General features: G+C 43.0%; 1 protein-coding gene across 2 annotated transcripts in view; it reads right to left on the reverse strand.

The window, feature by feature from the left end:
• Window positions 1-25,299, reverse strand: part of nckap5l (NCK-associated protein 5-like) — an 837,372-nt gene extending 812,073 nt beyond the window's left edge. The window contains exon 1 of one of the 2 annotated variants that reach the window (XM_038789861.1): window positions 24,747-25,026. In XM_038789861.1, the coding sequence (XP_038645789.1) occupies window positions 24,747-24,827 (81 nt within the window). In that variant the 5' untranslated portion in view covers window positions 24,828-25,026. Of the gene's footprint in view, window positions 1-24,746 lie in introns of both variants that reach the window. The other variant, XM_038789868.1, reaches the window with a different exon arrangement.
• Window positions 25,300-25,538: the final 239 nt, after the last annotated feature.

Below are 25,538 nucleotides of genomic sequence, written 5' to 3' on the forward strand. Positions count from 1 at the left end.
CCCCGACCATACCCACTCTCACCCCACAGAAAGCAAAGGCAGAAGCCACAGAAATACACAAATTGATCAGTGCTTTTTAACGTGTGAAACAAACCTGTGTGAATAATTGCTGAATTGAGATCCAAGCTTACCTATTGTCAGAACGACGGTACAGATGGTCAATATTGTGATGTGTGAGTCTTGAAGCGAGCAAACATGGTACATCTGATCAGCAATGAGATGGAAAAATCAGCCAATGACATGACTGCAGCACAGGCCAGTGCAGGACAGAACGAGCCAGGCCAGTGCGGGGAGGGGGGGGGGGGGGAATACTCCAATCAACTAGATGCCATTCTGTGTATTTCAGAGTCTCATTCAGCTTCAAAAATAAAAATTAACTTCCTTACTTCCTCTCACAAAATCAAAGATGTTATTGCCGTAAATTCACGTGAGTGGTGTCCAGTGAATTGAAGTCCAGTAGTAGGTGGCTTTGTCTGGCAGGATTCCGTTTTTTGTTCCAGAGACTTTCTGATTTAAGATTTTCTTGTTTCATCCGTTATTGGCATGGCAATTTAATTAGCTTTTTTTGTACACTTTTTTGTCACAGAATCTTCAATTACGTCACCACAGGTAAAGTCTTGTAAAGACGCATTTTCCATCGTCAATATTGCTGAACTTGTCAAATGTTCCTGACTCATTTGTGCAGGCATTTGCACAATTAATCCTCTATTTTTATCAGCTCCAATTCAAGCTTTGAAAAAATTGGATTCATTTTTTAACTATGAGGCTGTAATTCTGTATTTCAAACAACACCCACTCTACTCTTCTCCTGCCCATCGTCCCCTCACAAACTCTCCCTCCCTGTGAGACCCACCATCCCACCACAAACTCTTCCTCCTTCCAAAATGCAACCTAGCCCTCACACTCTCCGTCCCTGCAAGTCTGCAACCCTAACTAACCCCCTCCCATGCTCCCCCCCCCACCGCCACCCCTACCCCTCACACTATCCCATTCTCACAAGCTCATTCACCTCGGTCACCAGGGGTCTTCAAGGTAGTTTCCTGCCTTACTCATCATCTCCTCGTGGCTCAGGTTTGATTTGGGGTATCGAGCTTTACTCCCTGCTTTTGCTGCCTTGGTCGAGTCACCCATCCGTTTGCCTTGTCTGCTCGCAGACTGACCTCGTCTCATGGCGGTGTGATTTTGGCGCCTCGTGCCTTGCTGTTAATGGCCTGACCTGGTCGAGTTGCAAACCTGCTCACCTGCCTATTCGCTGGCTGACCTCAGCTCGTGGTGACTTTTGGCACCTCGAGCCTCGCTGTTTCTGGCCTGCCCTCAGCCTTAGGTCACCTGCTTGAAGGGCACTGGACAGTAGGTGCCCCCCACCCATTGACCAGGGCCCTGTGCCGAGGCATGGTGTTTTTCACATGAGGCCTCATGCCACTAGAGTGACTGCCCAAATTGCAACCCCATCCATTTTTTTGACAAAGTGTCAGACGATCCGGAGAGGAAACCTGACTGTTTCTCTGAGGAGAAACATATCGGTTTTCAATCAGAACCTGACACTTTGCTATTTTTTTGGAAACATTATGCCCTATCTAGTCTTGTACCTTATTTGTCAACATTCTTATTTGAAGATCATTTCACCTTCTAAAAATCTGTGACTTACAATCTACGCAAAATCTATTTTCGGGGCTTTCTACCTTTTTCTTCCCTCTTCTATCCTCCGTTTAGCATTTCCCATGCCTAATCCCCAATTTCATTCTTCCATAATATTTTGCTTACTGTTTTAATTTCCTTTTGCACATGGTTTCAGAACTTCTGATTATTTTTCTCTACTAATCTTATCGCACATTCTGACCTTACTGTCCACTGATGTGCAACCTAACTTACACTGTCCTGCTCTCCAGGTCCTCTCTGCCAAGTGCTCCCTTCAGTGCATTGTTATTCCTTACCTTTCCTCCCTGCAACTATATTTTGACAGAGACATCAGACTCGAAACGTTAGCTCTTTTCTCTCCCTACAGATACTGCCAGACCTGCTGAGAGTTTCCAGCATTTTCTCTTTCGTTTCAGATTCCAGCATCCGCAGTAATTGGCTTTTATATCACAGCTTGATCTCTCTTTTCCTTGATGCCAATTTTCCCGACTGCCCCAATGTCAACTCCTGCCTTTGGAGAACCACTTCCATCAAAAATACAAACTCAGTAACTCACCTATGCAGTAGCAACTCAAACCTTTCTGCACCAGAAGAGATTTATAATGGCAACTAAACTAACAAATGAAGTTATGAGGTACTACTGAACCCACACACACTCTAAAATCAATGTCATGGAGGGCACACACTCGCCAATTGCTCACATGCAATTCAGGCGAGTGAATCAAAACAATGGAAAAGCTGGTCAAATATATTTGAGCGGCATGGTAACACAGTGGTTAACACAGTTGCTTCATAGCTCCAGGGTCCCAGATTCGCTTCTCGGCTTGGGTCACAGTCTGCAGGTTCTCTCCATGTCTGCGTGGGTTTCCTCTGGCTGCTCCCGTTTTCTCCCACAGTCCAAAGATGTTCAGGTTAGGGGATTGGCCATGCTGAATTGCCCTTAGGTGCCCAAAAAAAAGGTTAGGTGTGGCTACTGGGTACAGGGATAGGGTGGAGTTGTGGACTTGGATAGGTGCTGTTTCCAAGGGCTGGTGCAGACTCGATGGGCTGAATGTCCTCCTTCTGCACTGTAAATTATATAATTATATTCTATGATTCAAAAGCTTTTTGCTGCTCTGATGAAAAGTCATCGGCTGGAATTCTCCCGGATGCATGGGTTTGCTTCAAAGGGAAATCCCATTGACAAGCAGCGGGAATAGAGAATCCTGCAGCCAGCAAACGGTGCGCCACTGAGAAATACACGGCTGGCGGATCAGAGAATCCTGCCCATCGACTTGAAGATTAACTTTTAGGCACAAACTAACCAAAAAGCAATCAGAGTCTGTTCTGGCCAGGATTAGCGGGTCGTTCCCGGTGACGACCACGCGATCTAAAGGTACTTTGTTGCTATTTTGGGCCCCGGCCAGGAGCGCATCTCTGAGGCCACACTTGGCAGCATTTCCTACACTGTTGGAACTCCTCAGTGCAGGAAGAGATTGGGACACCATTTTTAATTGGCCTGTCGATCTCTCGACCCCTGGCGCAAACCACGGACCTTCCCAGCGCACTTGTTGGGGGTTCTTATGCCCCCCCACATGCCACCAGGACACCCCGGACCTGATCCCTGGTGCGAGCGCAATGCTAGTTTAACACCAGAGACCGACCACCTGGGGGCCACTGATCGCCTGGGAGATTTCCCCCAAGTTCCGTTACATCTGATTCCTGTTTGTGGGGACCAGTACTAATTGGCGCTCAGCTGGGGAGCCCTCGGTGCTGCCGATAGATACTGGGTGGCTGTTCTATCTGGCGTTAGCACGGCTAAGTGCGTTTTTAAGCTCACTTAACCATGCACGACTGGGTCCCACCCATTGTGGACCTGACCAAATCTCAGGCTGTTGGGCATCCCGGGGGAAGTCTCTCCTGGGATCTACCAGTTGTACCCCTTCCCAATTCTGGCCAAACGAGGTTGATAAATCGTGCACTGTTTCTTTCTCCATAGATGCTGCCTGACATGCTGTCTATTTCCAGGATTTTTGCCGTTTCTATTTCTAAAAGATTGTCAGACGGATTCCAAGTCTGAATTACACCTGGATACAGAAGTTACTCAAGGAAATACTATCGACTTGAAGGCTGGCTTACAATCACCTGATTCAAATAAAGCTCTAGTTGAATCAGGGATGAAATAGTAACGCGAGTTGAAGGAGGGCATATTGAATCTCCGATGAGAGACAGTTATCGGAATTGGTTCCAGCTGAAAAAGGGATAAAATATCATAGAAATCATGAAAGTAGTTTTAGTAGTGGGCCAGGAGCACAACATCTTGACAAGAAAGCATAACGGACACAATAAGTAAGTATTTCACCAGTTGGGCACCTACCAGCAGCATCACCTCCACAGTCAATTCTTTCATTTTGTTTCCAAACAGACAACAACCACCAATGTAAGGTTACAAGCATGCCTGGGCTTAATATTTTAGAGTCTGGGATAATAGCAAATGCAACGGACAGCTCATCAAAATGATGTTTTTACATCCAAGTGGTTGTACACCACATGGACTGCAGCGGTACAAGAAGAGAGATAACCACCATCTTGTAGAGGGTAGTTTTGGACGGGCAATGAATACTGACCTAGCCAACCACACCCACACCCATAAAATAATAAAATAAATTAAAAATTTAAAAATACATTAAATTAGCTATCACATCAGAGGAATTAATAAAAATAGTTTTGACTGATGGGGGACTGTTTATGGACAAAATCATCAACAAAAGAAAGTCCAATCTAGACAGACGCATTTGGATTGCCTTGTAGTCGAGGCCTCCTATCAGGAAAATAATTTTTTAATTGAAGTCATGGCTTCCATTTCAATATTATGGCCAGAAATTCATATAAAAATGTACAATATAAAATCTTTACAACTTGAAACTGGGCAGATTTAGTTCCATGATGTAGATATAATTTCGCCTTTCTATGCCCTTGTTATTTACCTTACCTGTTTCCTAAATAACTCACAGTCGAGCTGTTTCAATGACTCCGAGTACGTTCAAATCTGGATTCCAGCATTAGGGCCGCACACAAATGGACCATAGAATTCACTCCTACACATTCACAGAGTAGACCGCATTACAGTGACAGTGATACATTGAAACTCCCTATCGCCTCAAGACATGTCTTGTATTTCATTATTAATCAGCTCGGCAGTATTTAGTGTGTCAAGCCCTAACAAACAGTTCTAAACCAATTTTTGAAGAAAATCAGAAGTAAAATTAAAAATGAAAGAATTTGAAAATTAACAGATGGATGTCTTTTTGGAGGTTGGCTAAGCACAAGATAAAACATTTGTAGAAATGCTGAAAAAAAAAGTTGAAAGAACTCGATCAATGGTCCTGTCTGTTCAAGGCAAGTGCATTCATGATAGGGCAATTCATAACGAGGTTTAGTGTGGGAAGGTTTATTATTATGGCCATAAGAAATGCTTTGAAACATATGTGGCGTGAAATATACCTAATTGTTACATTGAATGAAATAACGTACGTAGAATGAAATGTCAATTGAGTATATGTTTGTTAGTCCATGCTAAACTGGTTGATGGAAAATTATGTAATAATACACAGGCTCCATTATTTCAAATAGACAGCACTGATAAAACCATGTGCTGGCTTACTGTTATGCTTACTCTTACTGGCGGTCAGGCGCGTAATCACACAAATCCAATGTGAGGCAAGTGTCTGTTCTGCCACATTAGTACGTTCAATTTTGTTTTCAATATTATTGTTACTTTGGAACAGCTCAGTTCTTTCAACATTGAACGATAATTAATTTGGCTGCAGGAGCCAAACCCAACTGTGGGTGATGGCACAGTGTAGTACAGTCCTTTAGAAAGAAATGTGATACTCTTTGCTGGTTTGGCCTACATGTGGTGCCAGACCCAAATCAATGTGGTTGTCTCTGAGATGGCCTAAAAGTCATTACGAAGATATATAATAGGAATAAAGCACAACCCACAACTTGGCTTTGATCAAGGCATAGGATTCAGTCATAACAATCTTTGCCTGCCTCGCCACATTTTCAAGGGCCATTAGGAATGGGAAATAAATAGTAGCTCTGCCAATATTGCCCACATTCCATGAACGTATTAGTAAAAAAAGAGTTATTTCAAAAAAAGGATGAACTGAGTACAGTAGAGAAATGTGCATATGCTCCAGGTCAGGAAAAGGTTGGTGCCAATTTAAACAATAAATAAAGTGATTACACCACCATTTATTGATAAGCTGTGTAGGTTAGAAATTCTGATCTTGTCGAGCAAAAAGTGGAACTATGCTAGATTCAAAATTTTACTTCTCAATGAATTTGTCAATAAAGAAAAAAGTGTAAGGTACGCTGTCTCCCTCTTTGCTCTGTAGCGTATTTATGTATGTGGCATTGATAAATTCAACAATTACGTTTTACCCTCTGCTGTTGCCAGAAACAGGGGCCGGGATTCTCCCCTACCCGGCGGGGCGGGGGGTCCCGGCATGTTGGAGTGGCATGAACCACTCCGGTGTCGGGCCGCCCCAAAGGTGTGGAAGTCTCTGCACCTTTCGGGGCCAAGCCCTCACATTGAGGGGCTAGGCCCGCGCCAAAGTGGTTCCCGCTCCGCCGGCTGGCGTGAACGACCTTTGGCGCCACACCAGCCGGGGCCGTAAGGACTTCGCCAGTCGGCGTAAGTCCGCGCATGCACGGGAGCGTCAGAGGCTGCTGACGCATCCCGGTGCATGCGCAGGGGAGGGGGTCTCTTCCACCTCTGCCATGGTGAAGACCATGGAGAAGGCGGAATAAAAATAGTGGCCCCACGGCACAGGCCCGCCGGCCGATTGGTGGGCCCCGATCGTGGGCCAGGCCACTGTGGGGGCACTCCCGGGGTCAGATCACCCCCCCCCCCCCCCCCAGGACCCCGGCGCCCGCCCGCGCCACCAATTCAACCTGTCAGGTAGGTGTTTTGATTCCTGCCGGTGGGAGAGGCTTGTCAGTGACAGGACTTCAGCCCATCTCGGGCCGGAGAATCGCCGCGGAGGGCCCGCCGACCGGCGTGGCGCGATTCCCGGCCCCACCGAATCCCGGATGGTGGAGAATTCGGGACACGGCGGGGGTGGGATTGACGCCGGCCCCGGGCGATTCTCCGACCCGGCGGGGGGTCGGAGAATTCCGCCCAGGGAGTAGTAGTCTGTGTCTACAAGAACAAATACACATTTGTGAGGGCCACGAAGAATCCAGCACGTGTTGAAGGATAGAAAGAAATAACATTTGTTTACAATAACATATATATATATATATATATACACACACAACAGCAGCAGCAACACCCTTGCTGCTCACTCCTCTCAAGCTGGTTCCAAACTGGCCAGCTTTAGTTATGCAGGGAATCTGCTAATGATTTCTCCGTCCCCCTCATTGGGAGGCTTATAGTCCTAAAGGATTGTGGGATTGCCATTAGTCCCCAGCCAATGGCTGACAGTCAGCAATTCTAAGTCCAAGTGGTTTATGATTTCCTTCCGGTAGGAAAGTGGTTAATGACTTGCCTCCCAAAGTTCGAGTGGTTAATGATTTGCCACCGGCAGGAAAGTGGTTAATGATTTGCCTCCTGAAAAATTTCTAAGTCCAAGTGGTTTATGATTTCCCTCTGGTAGGAAAGTGGCAGCAGCAGCATACTCAAGGGCAGTTATGGATGGGCAATAAAAATGCTGGCCGCGCCAGTGGCGCCCATGTACCATGAAAGAATTTTTAAAAGTTGCCGTCACCACATTCCTATGTTCCTTATTTTATAAACTTGGGGGAAAAAATCTAATTAAGGGGCAATTTAGCATAGCCACCTACCATATAGATCTTGGGTAGTGGGGGTGAGACCCACGCAGACATGGGGAGAATGTGCAAACTCCTCACGGACAGTGACCAGGGGCTAGGATGGAACCCGGGTCTAGGGTGCCACTAGGCAGCAATGCTCACTACTGCGACACCGCGCCGCCCAACACTCCTATATTCCAGTGAGACCTGAACTGTGAAGTGACACATAAGAGTGCCTGAGATATTCCAGCAACAATGTCTGTCGCATCCTCCGGATTGAATGGGAGGCCCATCACTCAAATCTCACACCAGCTCCAAAAGCATTCAGAAAAAATTCCTGGACGATCAGCTATGACAGACTGGAAACTATGTCCAGATGGCTGAAAAGCATCTTCCCCATCAGGTTCTATTTTCTCAAATGGCATTTCAGGGTCTTTGAAACTTAAGGTTACCAGGATCAAAAGAAGTATCAATATCCCCAAACACTCTGCTGCTTTTGCTACTGAACATTAATTCCTTGGCAGTGATGGCCTGAGATTGTGCAACACAGTAAAAATGTTTGTATTCCCTGCTGGCAGCTTTACATGGTATTTACAGCACAGAAGCAGGCCACTTGGCCTACCTCATCTATGATGCTGTTTATGTTCCACCAAGCCCCACTCCACTCTTTTTAATCACACCATTAGGGTAATTTTCAGCTTTTTCTTCTTTGTGTGTTTATCGAGCACCTTGTATGTACCTTTACTACAGAATGGTTATAGCACAGGAGGAGACCATTCAGCACATTGTCTTTGTGTCAGTTCTCTGCAACAGTAACACAACTAATCCCACTCCTCGAACTTTTCCCTGTATCGCTTAAAATCTTTTCTCTTCAAATGGTTATCCAGTTCCTTTTTGAAACCACAATTAAACCTGTCTCCACTATATCTCAGGCACTGCATTCCAAATCCAAACCATTTGTTGCGTAATGAAATTTTTCCTCATGGTCCCTCTGGTTCTTTTCTCTATGATCTTAGGGTTCTCGACATTCTGCCAATGGGAACAGTTTCTCCCCATTTACTCTATCAAGACCCCTCATGATTTTGATCACGTTGGGCAAATTTCCCCTCCACTTTCTCTTCTCCAAGGAGAAGAACTTCACCAATCTAGCCACGCAACCGAAGTTTGTCATTCTCAGAAACATTCTCAAAAGTCTTTTCTGAACCCTTCTGAAATCTTTCACATTCTTCCCACTGAGGCTGAACCAGTGTTCAAGAAGGTTCATAACTTTGTATTACTGTTGCATTCTGTGCCCCTATTTGTAAAATCCAGGATTCAGTATAATTAATCAACTACTTTCTCAACCGACCCTGTCACCTTCACTGATTTATGTACATATACATCTCGGTCCTTATGCTCCTGCATTTCCTTTCAAACTGTATCCTTTATCGCATTTGACCTCTGCTTGTTCTTCTAACCAAAACGTATAATTTCACATTTCTCAACGTTAAAGTCCATTTGCTATGTGTCGGCTCCATTCCACCAGCCTGTCCATATCCTCTTCCAGACCTTTCCATCAGGCAGAAGGTACAGAAGTCTGAAGACCCGCACATCCAGACATAGGAACAGCCTCTTCCCCACAGCTACAAGATTCCTCAATGACTCTCCCTTGGACTGATCTTTTCCCTGTAAGAACACTATTCACGACACCCTATCCTGTTCTTGCTCATGTATTTGCTTTGTTTGGCCTCTTGTTCCGTACGGTAACCAATCACTGTTTATCGATGTACCGTTCAATCACTTTACTCCTCACAATTCTTCCAAGTCTCAGATCATCTTAAAATTTGAATAGTGTGCCAAGTTCACCCAGATCGAGGCTATTAAAATGAATCAGGAAAAGCAATGACCCCCTCTACACCCTCCAGTCAGAAGAAAGTAAAGTTTTGTGTAATTCATGCTTTTAATACACTTGAATTAAATAATTAAACATGCCTAATGAAATTGTAGTGATGCTAAAGATTAATGATTCAAAATAGCACAGGTTTTGAAATAAAATATCTACCTGCACTAACATTTCTCACTTAAAAAACTCAAATAATTAATACATATGAAAACGTAATAGTAGATTTAGAACCATGTTTTCTTAGCCACTGCACCTCCAAATTACACTGCTGGTGAAACCGAGCACAGCCTAGAAAACCTAGTCTGCTTTCAGCTTCTAAATTAAATTGAAGTATTGAAAATATAGCTTTATCACACTAAATAAAATAGTAGATGCACCTCGATAATCACATGCAGTTATTGGAATGTGAAAGAAAGACTCAGCACAATTTGACATTCAGATCATAAAAAAAAGAGAGAATCACTGCCTTTCTGATTGAAAAAGGAGCAATGCCTTATATGGGCATGTTCTCTCAGTTGAACAGATGGCAGTTTTATTACTTTAATGCAAGCTAAAACCAAATATGTTGTTATTGTATAGTAAGACGTTTAAGAGAAGGGATTAGGTGCACAAATTAATTCCTTGCAAAAGCGATACTATTCAAATTAAAAATCTTATTTTAATCCTCAAGAGGAAGAAAAAACATGCCGCACAATCTAGCCAGTGATATATTTGGTTATCATAATCGATTAATGGTGTTTCCATACAGATCATTTGAAATGCTTAAACCAATGAATTATCCTCGAAACAGATGCATCTGTCCCTTTACAACAAAAGTAGGTATATCGGATGGGATTCTCCAATCCTGCGGCAGAGTTTCCACGCCGTCGTAAACGCCGTCACGTTTTACGATGGCTTGACGGGTCCCTCCCATGTTTAATTCTGGCCCCTACATGGCGCTGGAGCGATTCGCGCTGCTCCAGCTGCAGATCCCAGTGCGAACTGTGTGGCGCGGGATCCACGCAGGCGCAATTGCGCCGTTGCCAACGAGGACATGCGCAGTGGCCCATGCGCCAACATGTGAATGCGCAGTGGCCTCCTTCAATGTGCCGGCCCCGATGCAACATGCTGCAAGATTACAGGGGCCGGCGCGTAGGAAAGGAGGCCCCCAGCTACAGAGGCCGGCCCACCGATTGGTGGGCCCCGATCGCGGGCCAGGCCCCATCGGAGGCCCCCCGGGGTCAGAGCCCCCTCCCCCCCCCACGGGCTGCCCCCCGACCCTGCGCGCAGAGTTCCCGCCAGCTGTGACCAGGTGTGGACAGCGCCGTGACTGTGCCTTTTTAGAGCGGCCCACGACCGGCGCCATGCCAAATGCGCCGGCGCCAATGGTGCCGATTCTCCGCTCCGCAGAGAATCATGTGCCAGCGTCGGGGCGGCGTGGCGGCGTTGCAGGGATTCTCTGGCCCGGCGCAGGGTCAGGAGAATCCCGCCCATTGTGCCAAAATGAGAATATTTTGCCTGCAGCACCCCCTTCCACCCGCCGAGCCAAAACTAAGAGCCCTTGAGTTTTTGCCCATCTGGCTTGACCCCACCTTTATTTCCATATTCAGTCATTAGCCTAGTCCCAGTTCACCATTGGTGAAAGTCGAACCCTGGACTGAATCTTGTGCTGAGAAAAAGAAGTGGAAAACTAAGCACTGACCTACAGCACTGGCTACCACTTGTGAAGCCCTTCTACTGTTGTCCAAAAACAGCAAAAGCATTCCAGCATATAGATTTTAATATTATCTTCCAAAACTTTGCTGCCTACTCATTGTAAATCCTACAACATGGGGATAGCTGAGTGCAAAGTCTAAAGACTACTTCTTCCAGCTGGGTGCAAGTTCTAAGGCCTACTTTTTCCAGGTGCTCTTACCAAAAGGCACTGAATCAATGTTTGGACAGGAATATCAGGCAGGGGGTGATAATACGGCAAACAAATTAGGTTGTTCAAACTCAAAGCTTAATTCACCCAAATATTTCTTTACCATATCTTTGTAAACAGTAGCTGTGATAAGCCCAGATTTTATTGTATAATATAATCAATCTCCAATCAAGCTGAAGCAGAAAATATTGTCTGGTAATCACTTTAGACAAACATCTATGATCAAGGTTTTACTTCAATAATTATAGCTGTAACATTATATGATCAAACATACCTATTCAATTAAGTCAGTCACTTCAAACTTCCATTTTCTACTGGGTTATTAAACTGTAACTGACAGTTTACAAAAATATTACTTGCCAGGAGATAAAGAAAGCAATTTGGAATGCACAAAAAAACAACACGGTGACATGTTATTAAATTAAAAATGGATTACCATGTCAGTGAGAAAACATCAAACAAAGCCTTGGTAACAAAAGTAATTACATGCAATTAACGTCAATAAATTCATGGTCAACTTTGATACTATGCTGCTTAGGTGACAGAAGGACAATTTGGTCTAGTCTCAACCAATCCACCCGTCTCCTCCATCCTTACCTCCCAGTCATGTGCACATACAGATCATTATTTGATTTAATTTATTTGGTTAACGAAAAGAAACACAGGCCATGCTTATTTAACTATTCCTGTGGAGCTCATCCAAAGGGAAACACATTTTAATGAAAACTTTAACAATAATTTGCTTCAAATATTTCCACACATTATGCAGCAAAACAACTCCTTCCCTGGTTATGTAGATCAACATCATGCATTGGTATCATTTCAAGCCCTCTAGCATCATCAGTTACCATGGAGAGGGGCATTATTCCCAGCAGTCCTTCTAATGTCATTTTGTCCTAAAAATGTTTGCGTCTGACAATAAGCAAGCCTCTACCTTTCTGCACTCCGAGAGTCCAAACGTTCATAGGGTCCAGTACATCAGACCAAGTACAATATACAGAAAAACCCAAACACCTTAACCATAGACTAAAAACTGGCAAGCCAAATTTCAGGGAAAGGCCATTGGCCATACTGAGATGAGCACATTGCACGTGCCATTATGCTCCCACCACACAATTAACTTGCAGAAGCTGGTGTATCTGGTTAATTATTATCTCACTGGTTAACTATTATCTAATTCTTAACCCCCCCCTAACCCTCTTTAACTAATCCCATCCTCTACACACATGCAAGACAGAAAAACACAGAGGGGAAAGAGGGGTGTAAAGGAAAAAAATACGAAAAGTAAAGCGGATGAAAGTCCCGGGGCACAATTAAACCGAATGGGAACAAAGTCGTGCGTATAGCTGCGTGTTACCCGGCACTCGCAGTGCCGAGAAACACAAGGCTATAAAACACGACTTGCATTTGGTAAGGGGCCTCAATGCGGAATGAGTGCCCGATGCCGCTCATAGCCCCATTTTGTACACCGAGGAGCTCTACTCACCGGACCTCCTCAGTGTAGCAAGAGATTGGGCCGCCATTTTTAAATGGTGTCCTGATCTCCGAGGCCCCCAATGTGATCCCTGAGACCCCCCCCCCAAGCCCCAATACAGTATGGAAGTGCCCCTGGCACCCTCCCACACTCTCCCCAATACCCCCGCAGGGCACCCCCGGCCCGATCATACCTGCTCAAAAAAATGCCAGCTTGGCATCTTGGCAGTGCCAATCTGGCATCCTGACAGTGCCCCTGCCAGCTGGCAGTGCCACATTGGCAAGTTGGCAGTGCAGGCTTTCAGCCAGGTGGCACTGCCAAGGTGCCAAGCTGGCACTGACAGGTTGCCAGGGTAGCAGTGCCAGGGTTCCCAGGTGGCACCAGCTGTTCCAGGGTACCATCCTGCCCAAATGGCATGCACCTCGGGGCCTCCAATCCCCTGGGAGACCCCCATGAATGCCGTTCTGTCTGGTCCCCGTTTATGGAGACCAGTACCGAACGGCACTCGCCCGAGGACTCCGAGGTGAGGGAGATTGACCCCACGTGTCGGGTAACTCAGAAAGCTGCAAATTAAAGTGAGACTAGCTGTCTCGCTTTATCATGCAGATCAGCTAAAATGTGATCTCATTAGATCTCGCAAGGCATTGCAAACCAGGTAGATCCCAGGAGCGGGGTCTCCCAGCTTGTATTGGCCACGCTGCGCCGCGGCAAGCTGTTTTTCGGGCACAATGTGGCCATTAAATTGTGCCGTCAGTTTCAAATGGACATCTTCCAGTTTGCCTTTTTTTAAATCTAGGCCTTCAGTTGGGTGAGGTTTTTGCTTTCAGTCTCTTAATGGTTTTCACTATGGATCTCTGCAGATTCAGAAACAGCAGGCGAGAAACCTTTTTTGGAGAAAGAGAAAGAGAGAGAGGGGGAGAAACCCAAGCTTCTTCTCTCAGCGTCCAGAAGAGTTCTGTGTCTCTTCTTGGGTCCTCTGAAAACACCCCACTTGGCAGGACCCAATCAGTGTCTGTCTCCGGGCAGAATACGGTTTTTGGCCAATCCATTGGCCACTAGCCAACCATCGAACTGGATCCCTCCAATTTCTCAGGTGCCAGAAAGTCTGGGTTCTTCTGTTGAAAATCTAAATCCTCATAGCACTGTGAATTTTATAACTTTTGAGATCCTCACTTCCTCTGCCCATTTAAAGATATATGTCCATTAATGATCCATGTATCAAAAATGATATTGATGAAGTAAAAGAAATAGGAAATAAGAGAATCAATAGGAAGGGTACTTACACTTGGGAGGTGACCCCATATAAAAAGTATTATTGTGCATGGACTAGACCTCCTCTGGTCTGGGACTAGACCTCCTCTGGTCTGAAGCTAATGGGCTGAATTTTTGAGGAGTTGTGGAAGAACAGTGGTTGGGACCAGATTCCAGGATTCCCACCTCCATTCCTTGTCCATATTCTGCTGGCACAGGAGAAAGGTGCTGGCTCACACCCCACATTTCTGACCTAGTCAGCCCTAATGAGCGAGTAGGCAACTCCTCGTGCACCACCCCACACCCTCCAATCCTGCAGAGATTTTGAGGGTCAAGCCAACTTTTCAAGGACTCATGATTCACAGCCACGTAAAGGAGTCACAAACCATAGTCTGGATATGGGAATCTTTTGAAAGATAACTTTGAACGGTCTTAGTCACACATTTCCTCCCACCCCCCCCCATAATAATGTATGCCACCCACCTACCCTCATGCTCCTCATACTTTCCATGCCAATTTATAATACTTCCATGCCCATTCAACAAGATCATAGCTGATCAAATTATGGCCTCAACTCCACGTTTTGCTTGCCCTTTGACTCTGTCAATTAATAATCGATCTAACTCAGTCTCTTAACTTGAGCTCCCTTCCTTGATGGTGAAAATTTGGCCCAATTATTTTGGGCAGTATTTCACATCAGTATTGAAAAGTGATATATTGAGTTGGGTCCTAACTTTTATATATGAATGTGATTCTGGCTGTGATGAATCTTTCAGGGTAATTTTATTCTCGCAAAGCAGGGAAAATGAGTGAATGAGCAGTTCAAATGGAACAGCATCACTTCCGCCAGTCAGATAATCTGAAGCTGCTGATCACATCTTTCTTTAATTTCCTTCCTAGCTCCACTCATGGTTTCTTCAAACTTATTGGCTCAGATTTATGCAGAGCCTTGGAGAGTCTATGCCTTATCCAAAATGTCACATGGAGCTCATTTTCAGAAGTTCTGCCTCCATTTCTAACAGATCTTATTTTCACCAGTCAGGGAAGGGAAAGGAAAGCCCAACACCGTCGGGAAGCTAAAGAAATTCGGCATGTCTGCATTGACTCTCCCAAATTTCTACAGATGTGCCATAGAGCATCCTATCCAGCTGCATCATAGCTTTGTACGACAACTGCTCAGTCCAAGATCGCAAGAAACAGCAGTGTGTAGCGAACTCAACCCAACGCATCACACAAGCTTGCCACCCCCACATTGATTCTGTATACACCTCCCGCTGCCTCAGGAAGGCAGACAGCATTATCAGAGACCCCTCCCACCCAGGCATTGCCTTCTTCCAGACCCTTCCATCAGAAGGTATAGAAATCTGAATACCCGCACATCCAGACATAGGAACAGCTTCTTCCCCACAGCTACAACAACTCCCCCTCAGACTGATCTGTTCCCTGTATGAACACTATTCACGATGCCTGTGCTGTTCTTGCTCATGTATTTGCTTTTTTTGGCCTATTGTTCCACATTATAACCAACCACTGTTTGTCGATGTACCATTTGTCAATGCACTCTTGTCATGTGAGAGTGCCTTTAAGAATTGGATGTTTAGGAAATGTACCTTTAAGAAATGAAGCTGATCATATTACTGAAGTGATGTCACGGGGTGAGCTGAGCTCACTTCTGCTTTTTGGAAGTTTTAGTTTCAATTTTGAAGAAAGCTTGGGTGTGGCTGTGAGCTGCATTGCTGGTGATCTCTGCCATGAAGGACTATCTCTTAATCCTTTGGTGAAATCGGAATTGTAAAAAGGTCTCAGTATTGAATATAAATCTAATGAGCTTCTGTTTGAAGGATTTGTTAAGTCTTTTGGATGTGTAATGGAACAGTTTGCAGGATTGGGTAATGTTGTATTATTTTTGGGATTATGTTTGAAGTAAGGGGTGTTAAGAGATCAAATGTTTATTTAAAAGGTTAATTTGAGTTCATGGAATAAACATTGTTTTGTTTTAAAAACCACATGTCCATAATTGTAATACTACACCTGGGGAACAAACTGTGTGCTTCAAAAGCAACAATCCATTAAAGGTGGGGGTTGGTTGAACTCCATGATACATTTTGGGGTTCTGAAAACACCTTTCCCATAACAATTGGGGGCTCGAGGGGGATAAAAGTCTATCTATTGGATTGGCTTTTGTGAACTTAAAGACAGTGAAGGATTGTTGCTTTTGTGGTGTGGTATTTTAGTTTAAGTGTGTTGTGGACAATGGCTCTTTCAGAGGCTCAGACGTTTTTGGGGGTGGAGACTGTCACATGCAATACCTTATGGACAGAGAATAAAAGCAGACTATTCGATTTGGCAAAAACATTGCAGTTAACATTACCTGACAAAATGCGAAAAGATGAATTATGGCGGTGGCTAAGCATTTAAAGTTGCCTGAGATACAGTTTGACTCATTGGAAATGGCAAAAATTCAGTTGCAAATTAAACAAATGGAACATGAGAAAGAATTAAAGCAGCTTGAATACAAAAGAGAGAGAGAGGAAAAAGAAAAGGAGAGAGAAGAAAGGAGAAAAGAAAGAATAGCCCAAGCAAAATAAAAAGAAAGAGAAAGAGAGATACAGATGAAGGAAAAAGATAAAGAGAGAGAGAGTTTTAACTTCAGAAAATGGCCATGAAACAAGACAGTCGGTTAAAATGGGCAGATGTGAAGGGAAACGTGCAGTTGGATGATAGTGATGAGGATAGTGACAAAGAGCATCAAAGTCGAAGGCGTGGCGGGAATCTATTTAAATATGTCCAAGCATTGCCAAGATTTGACGAGAAGGAAGTGGAAGCCTTTTTCATTTCATTTGAGAAGGTAGCTAAACAAATGAAATGGCAACAGGACATGTGGGTGTTACTGATTCAAACAAAGCTGGTAGGTAGAGCTTGTGAAGGGTTTGCATCACTACCAGAGGAGGTATCTGGAACGTACCAGGAGGTGAAGAAATCCATCTTAAGTGCATATGAACTAGTGCCTGAAGCTTACAGACAAAGGTTTAGAAATGTAAGGATAGAAACTGGGGACATGAAAAATGCTCAAGTGGTAAAGGTAAAGGTGATCTGATGGGAGACAATAAAGAGAGTGCACCTCAGATTAAAAAAGAAATCCAGGAGGGTGGAAAAGAAATGAAAAGTTTCAAATGTTTTCACTGTAATAAACTAGGCCATGTAAAGTCACAGTGTTGGTGGTTGAAGAAAAGCACTGGAAAGGCTGATGTGGTAAAACAGGATAAGACAGTGGGATTTGTTAGAGTGGTAAAGGAAAGCCCAAGGGAAGCAAAGGAGGTGCAAATGATTGTACAGCCTGTTCAAGAAGTAATTGTTAAGAAGGTGTCAGATGTCTTTAAAGAAATTACTTGTGTGGGTAAAGTCTACTCATGTGTATCAGGAGGAGCAGGTAAAGAAGTCACAATTTTAAGAGATACAGGGACTAGTCAATCTTTAATGGTAAGAGATGAGGAATTATGTAGTTTGGGAAGAATGTTGCCAGAAAAGGTGGTGATATGTGGAATTCAGGGTGAGAGGAGTAGCATTCCATTATATACGGTAAGGTTGGAAAGTCCAGTGAAGAGTGGTGAAGTGGTAGTAGGAGTAATAGAGAAACTATCTTGTCCAGGAATGCAGTTTATCTTGGGTAATGATATAGCTGGATCGCAGGTGGGAGGGATACCTACTGTGGTTGATAAGCCAGTGGAAAATCAGACAACTGAAGTGTTGAAGGACGAATATCCTGGGATTTTTCCAGGTTGTGTAGTAACAAGGTCGCAAAGTCACAGGTTAAGACAAGAGGCGAAATCGAAGAGTGAAGATGAAGTTGAAGTGCAATTATCAGAAACGATTTTTGATCAGATGGTTGAAAAAGAACAAGAACAGGTGGAGGATGAGGAAAATTGGCGGAGTTACAACAGAAAGATGCAGAAATAAAACAGATATATCAGAAAGCATATACGGAAGAGGAATCTGAGAGTATACCAGAGTGTTATTACCATAAAAGTGATGTCTTGATGAGAAAATGGAGACCTTTACATATGCAGACAGATGAAAAGTGGGCAGAAGTTCATCAAGTAGTATTGAAAATGAAATGAAATAAAAATCGCTTATTGTCACGAGTAGGCTTCAATGAAGTTACTGTGAAAAGCCCCTAGTCGCCACATTCCGGCGCCTGTCCGGGGAGGCTGGTACGGGAATCGAACCATGCTGCTGACCTGCTTGGTCTGCTTTAAAAGCCAGTGATTTAGCCCAGTGAGCTAAACCAGCCCCTAGTATTGCCGATAGGGTAGAGAACGGAGGTGTTGCGAGTTGCAAATGAGCTACCAGTGGGAGGTCATTTGGGAATAAGGAAAACCCAAGCTAAAATCCAGAAACATTTTTATTGGCCTGGACTACATAAAGATGTAGTTAAATTTTGTCAATCATGTCACACATGTCAAGTGATAGGGAAACCTCAAGCAGTGATAAAACCAGCGCCTTTAATACCCATTCCAGCATTTGAGGAACCTTTTACGAGGGTCCTAATTGATTGTGTAGGACCGCTTTCTAAAACCAAAAGTAGGAATCAATATCTTTTGACTATAATGGATGTGTCTACTAGGTTTCCAGAGGCCATTCCAGTACATAATATTACAGCTAAAAAGATTGTGGAGGAGTTACTTAAATTCTTAACTAGATATGGATTGTCCACAGAAATACAATCGGATCAAGGATCAAATTTTACCTCAAAGTTATTCAAAGAAGTTATAGATAGCTGAGAAATAAAACAATTTAAATCAACTGCGTACCATCCAGAATCGCAGGGAGCGTTAGAAAGGTGGTGTCAGACATTAAAGACAATGTTGAGGGCTTATTGTCAAGATTATCCAGAGGATTGGGATAACAGAATTCCATTCGTACTGTTTGCAATTAGGGAAGCACCTAATGAGTCAACCAAATGTAGTCTTTTTGAACAAATTTTTGGTCATGAGGTAAGAGGACCACTTAAATTGATCAAAGAAAAATTGGTGGGTGAGAAATTGGAAATTACACTATTGGATTATGTGTCAAATTTTAGGGAACGATTAAATAGAGCAGGTGAATTGGCTTGAAAACATTGGAAAGTTGCTCAAAATGTGATGAGACGGGTAGTGGACAAGAAATTTTGGAATTTGAAATGAGACTTAACAAATTGCTTTAAAATGCAAGGCCACCTTCCAAAGTGAAGGTGAGAAAGACAAACAAGAACCACCAAGAGGGAGTGTGGAGAGAAACATTTTACATCTCAGCAGACACCAAAATCCCATTTACCACTGATCAATAACTCAGAATGTAGAAATGGTCTGAATAAAAAAAATCTGATTCTGGGGGCAAGAGACACATTACGGCAGCACGGGTAGCATAACGGGCAGCATGGTAGCACAAGTAGATAGCACTGTGGCTTCACAGCGTCAGGGTCTCAGGTTCGATTCCCCGCCGGGTCACTGTCTGTGCGCAGTCTGCACGTTCTCCCCGTGTCTGATTGGGTTTCCTCAGGGTACTCCCGTTTTCTTTCACAGTCCAAAGAAGAATTGGCCATGATAAATTGCACTTAGTGACCAAAAGGGTTAGGAGGGGTTATTGGATTATGGGGATGGGGTGAGGGCTTAAGTGGGTTGATGCAGACTCGATGGCCTGAATGGCCTCCTTCTGCACTGTATTTTCTATGTTCTATGTACTTGTTCCCTTTCAGGAATACACAGGGAACTGGGATAAAAAGCCAGTTGCAGATCTGATCTGTGTGTTCTGGCACTGGAGTGACACAGAAACAAGAAGAGACATCAATCAGTAACCCCTTCAGCTTGCAGGCAAAAAATACCTCTCTCTCTCAGTGGATTGAAGAAAGATCAGCAAAAGCCACAAGCTAAAGGATATCGGACCGGTTTTCAGCCACCCTGCAGAATCCAGTGTCTCCAAACTAACCACTAGCCTGCCAGAGTCAGATCTATTGCAATCACCCAACTTAATGGCTGCAACACACTGCCATCTACTCTCATTGACAAGCCAAAGACTGATTCTTATATTTTTTCACTTTTATCTGGACTTTAAACCTCTCATCTGATCAGTGTACCTGCTGTGTTTTTTTTATCTTTAAGAAGGCCCAGTTAAATTGCCTCCTTCTAAAAATTGGCCTCAGAAAAAGTATCCATGTGGGAAAGGCATTTGTTTTAAATTAACCTTGTTGCGACCAACCCATGAGTGAATAAAAAAGGGGAGTTAGACCATTCCTCCTTAGCCCAGAAGCTTAACAAAATTGATGTTCCATTCAGGAAGTTAACAAACTAGGGATCTCACCCTGGATGGGTCCTAACAATACACAGGATGCAAATTGAGTTTTGCCCCATTTGTGAGCTGGGTGCCATTCAGATACCACAAGAAAGGCTGGATATTTGCTCACCTGCTCGTCAATCTCTCGCTATCAGTCCTCTATTTGAGGAGTCGCTCCCTCTTATGACAAGTATATCTATCCTTAGGAAAGGAGACTAAAACTGTATATCGTATTCCAGCTGTGGTCTTATCAAGGCCCCATCCAATTGCACTAATACGTCTCTACTCAGATACTGCATTCTATTTATAATAATGGTTAACATAGCATTTGCTTTCCTAATTGCTTGCTGTAACTGCATGTTAACTTCCTGTGATTTGTGTACAACACTGAGATCCCTCTGAATACCAATATTTTCCAATTGCTCCACAAGGTTCTAAGTTGTAGATATCCTCCCTGAATCACTCTGCCTATCTTTCCTTCTTTTAGACCTCTTTGACCAAGTTTTCATCATCTGTCCTAAACTTCCCTTCAGTGGATTGGTGTTAAACTTGAATCTACTCATGAGATAGCTTGAGACATTGTATTGCATTAAAGGCACCATATCGGGGATAGATGGGAATGATACACAGATCAACCAAGATCTTATTGAATGGCAGAGCAGACATGAGTGGCAAATGGCCAACTTCTGCTCCCATCTTGTATGCTCATATATAAAAGAAAGTTGTTATTCTTAAAATATATTCTTTCTGCTTCTATTTTTTTGTCAAAGTGAATAACTTCACTTTCCTTCATATTTTACTGCGATGTTCTTTCCCAGTCAGTTAACTTGTCTAAATCCTTTGCAGTCTCTTTGCATCCCCATAGCTTACTCTACTATTTAAATGTATTGCATCTAAATTTGCTGATAACACACAGTTAGGTTACTAATATAGATAGTAAATAGCTGAGACTGAAACACTCATCCTGTGGTATCCTGCTAGGTAAAGCAGACCAATCAAAAATGACTTGTTTATTCTTCCTATCTCTTTTCAGTTACCTAACTAATCCTCAATTCATTGGGATATGGTACCACCAATCCCATGAGATCTAATCTTGTGTAGTAACCTCTTCCACTGCAGCGCCTTATTAAACACAGTAAGAAGTCTTGCAACACCAGGTTAAAGTCCAACATGTTTGTTTCAAATACTAGCTTTCGGAGCACTGCTCCTTCCTCAGGTGGACAAACATGTTGGACTTTAACCTGGTGTTGTAAGACTTCTTACTGTGCTCACCCCAGTCCAACGCCGGCATCTCCACATCCTTATTAAACATATTTTGATAATTTAAATATGCTACATCTATCTGTTACCCCTTATCCATCCTACGAATTACAATCTAAATAACTCCAGTTGAAAGAGTTTAGGAATTTTCCTCAGAAATCCTCAGACTGGAGAATGTTATTATTTGTTCATGGGATGTGGGTGGCGCAGGCTATGCCAGCATTTATTGACCATCCCTGATTTCCCTTGAGGTCACAGTTAAGAGTCAACCACATTGCTGTTGATCTGGATTCACATGTCGGCCAGACCAAGTAAGGATGGCAGATTTCCTTCCCTAAAGGACATTAGCGAACCAAATGTTTTTTTATGACAATCGACAATGGTGAATTGATCACCATTAGACTTTTAATTCCAGACTTTTATTGAATTCAAATTTCACCAACTGCTGTGGATACTTGCTTAAGGACTTCAAAATAATTCAAGCATTCATTTCCCACCCTGGCATGTGGGGAATGTGGATGACGGTGTTAATTTGCAACATGACAATATGAGGCAGGCTCAGAGACTCCACTCATCTTTCCCTATATTTCTGTGTGTCGATATGCTACCTTCAATGTATGTCATTCACACTTCTACCAATGACTTTTCCTATTTTGGTTGTTCATTTCCTTTCATGCACCTCTTGTTGACCTTTGACCTTTCCTTTCATGACCTTTTGTTCCAGAGAATTCTCAGCCGCACCATGAGTAAACTCTATCTACTCCAACCATTGCACCATATCCAGATTGGAATTGGTGCTCATTATTGCACTGCAGAAAGAAAAAAATACTTTTTCCAGCAAAGGGCAGCAGAAATTATTCTTTTCATCAACCATGGCATCTGCATGTAACGGAGTCAAAATTCAGCCATAGACATAGCACAACATCAATAGACAACAAAAAAGAAAGGTAATTATGCTCACTGTTGAGAGACAAAATGTATTCCCAAGTACTGTAAGTCTTAGAACCAGCTGCTGGCATCAGAATGGTGAGTCAATAAGATAAAAATCTGATTAAGCCCTTCCCTCTGAGTGACTCAGCAACAAGCAACTAAACCATACAGGAAGCCCCATATTTGATTGTTCAGCTAATTCTTCTCTATTTAGTTAGTAGCAGCAGAGATGCTCAAATTGATTGTGCCCCCGGTGTAGAGAAGGGGAAAGTCAACCATAGTACCATTCCTGATCTCTATTCAATGATGCCTTCAGCAATGTGAAGGTTGGATACGCATGATCAGTCATGGCATTGACATGTCACCTCCCTTCCAATTTGCTGTTCTAATAGCCTGGGAAAACGTATTGAACAGGTTCACACATGATAAATTTCATTTTTTGAATGTGGCACTTGAGCCAATATCTACGTAACTATAGTCCCAGAGCTAGTTAGCATCTTCACAAGAGGAAGCGAGAAGGAGGGGAAGTTCTGAATAAAGTGTGAAGTATTTGGAATGGCGAGCGGGTAACACAGAGATGGGAATTATTCAATTTGAAGTGCAGCGTCAATAAATATTAAAGCAAGAAGCTCACTGAAGACTGTCTAAAAAATGGCAGAAAACATTCCAGCAAAAGGATAAAGGATATTATTAAACTAGAAAGATGCAGAAAACATTTACTGGGATGCGACCGGGACTTGATGGTTTAAGTTATAAGGGGAGGTTGGACAGACTGGGACTTTTTTCCCTGAAGCATAGGAGGCTTAGGGCTGATCTTATAGAAGTCTATAAAATAATGAGGGGCATAAATAAGGTAGATACTCAACATCTTTTCCCAAAGGTAGGGGAGTCTAAAACTAGAGGGTATAGGTTTAAGGTGAGAGGGGAGAGATACAAAAGGGCCCAGAGGGGCAAATGTTTCACACATGGTGGTGAGTTCCAGATGCAGTAGTAGAGGCAAGTAAAATTTTGTCTTTTAAAAACCATTTAGACAGTTCTGGGAAAGATGGGTATGGAGGGATATGGGGCAAATGCGGGCAATTGGGACTTGCTTTGTGGTAAAAACTGGGCGGCATGGACAAGTTGTGCCCAAGAGCCTGTTTTCATGCTGTAAACTTCTAAACTTCCAAAAGATTTAACACAAAATTAGCTGTTTACCCACCAAGTCAAATGATTAGATGAAATCTTATCTGTATGCAGAAACAATAGCAGGAATGGTTGCTGCTGACAGAAGGAAAAGAACTGAGCTGTTGGTGAGAATAAATCCTTCCTACACCTCAAAACTAGAAAAGCTACGGTTATAAAGGTTCAAGAAATAATCTTTCTTAAAATATGCATTATCCTCAATATCTTTCCTGATTCAATCTTGGACTATTTCTGGGAAGATTATGTGGATGAGGGCAAAAATAATAACACATTGTTATATTATGAAATGAAATGAAAATGAAAATCGCTTATTGTCACGAGTAGGCTTCAATTAAGTTACTGTGAAAAGCCCCTAGTCGCCACATTCCGGCACCTGTTCGGGGAGGCTGTTACGGGAATCGAACCGTGCTGCTGGCCTGCCTTCAAAGCCAGCGATTTAGCCCAGTGTGCTAAAGCAGCCCCTATTATAGTCAAACTATAAATTTATTCAGAAGTTAATTGGCCTTCCAAATCAAAGTGCAAAATTGAATGGAAGTACAAACTCTCATCACCTGGTAGCAGCTTAGAGCAGCTTCAAAATAGACTACTGATAGCCTCTCAATTTTACCCAGGAATAAGACAGATGGATCATATCATCAATGTCACAAAGAATCTATAGATGCTATAGAATTAGTAGACTTCCTGCTACATTCACACACAAAAACCACATTCAAATGAATTCAATCACTATAATAAAGTCTTTGTAGGGGATCAAATGGTTTAAAAGAGATGGCCAAAAAATTACAACATCTCTCCACTTTTGGTGCTACTTTTCAATCTAATATGAGCATATTTTAGTCAGCATGACAAAACTGTCTGTCTATAGTGATAATGACTTGAAACAGAAACTTACCCAATTGATCACAGAAGACAAAGCAGGAAAGAAGTATATTAAAACTTAATTCCTGCTGCCCCTAGATTCTCCAGAAAGTCTAAATATAAATTACTAAATTGGTTTAAGGTCAGAGTAACTCAAAGAATTAGATCCGTTCACTTTATTATTTTATCACGCATTGTATTTTCAGCTACAGCAGTTTGAGTACAATTATGTTTAAAGTACAATTTAAATTACTCACCACAAGACTGCTAAAATGAGACAGACGTTTTGACAGCTTCTTACTTCCTTTGTTCACACTTCTGCCAATGGATTCACTCATTCAGTCTTTTACATATTCCATTCTGTGAGCAGAATCGTCAGGAAAGTCAAATTAGAACTGTTGAATGATGCCTATTATTCTTTTGTGAAACTTGCTTCATCTGAAGATTTTTTAAATGTCCCATCCACTGAATGCATTTCCCTACAGGACTGATTTATTTATGGATGAGTGGACTGCCAGTGTCCTTTTTGAAGCCGGATAGAGGAGAGGAAATGTAACTATACTGAACATAATCTCAATGTTAATCTGGTTCTGCATTATCTTTGCCGTGGCCTCTACTTGCCTATTTTGTACCAGAAAGAATTGATAAATGAACTCAGTGCGGAACCAACCAGACATCTGTAGAATTTTTTTAAACCTGCTTGTCACGGCCACTCCTGCTTCGACGAAAACTTCCCAACAAACACACCATTTCCAGTAACAAGGTGAGCAGCTTATTTACAGCTGGTGAATGCCAAAGTGCAAAGAGTAATTTACCAGCTGACCTTTTTAAAGTATTTATGGCACGTCAGTAAATTACCACTTTTGGAATTTGGTATTCTGTACTGCAATACTTCCGAAAACATTATTGACATACTTGTAATGATTCGTTGGGCGAGGAACTGACAACTTTATGATCACAAAATAAGACACAAAGGTGAAGCTACTATTGGGTTCAAGCAATCCTACCCTAAAACAATATTTAACAGGTGAAATTCCTCCTACATCAAT

This window comes from Scyliorhinus canicula, chromosome 2, assembly GCF_902713615.1.
Source record: "Scyliorhinus canicula chromosome 2, sScyCan1.1, whole genome shotgun sequence".
NCBI classification, from domain to species: domain Eukaryota; kingdom Metazoa; phylum Chordata; class Chondrichthyes; order Carcharhiniformes; family Scyliorhinidae; genus Scyliorhinus; species Scyliorhinus canicula.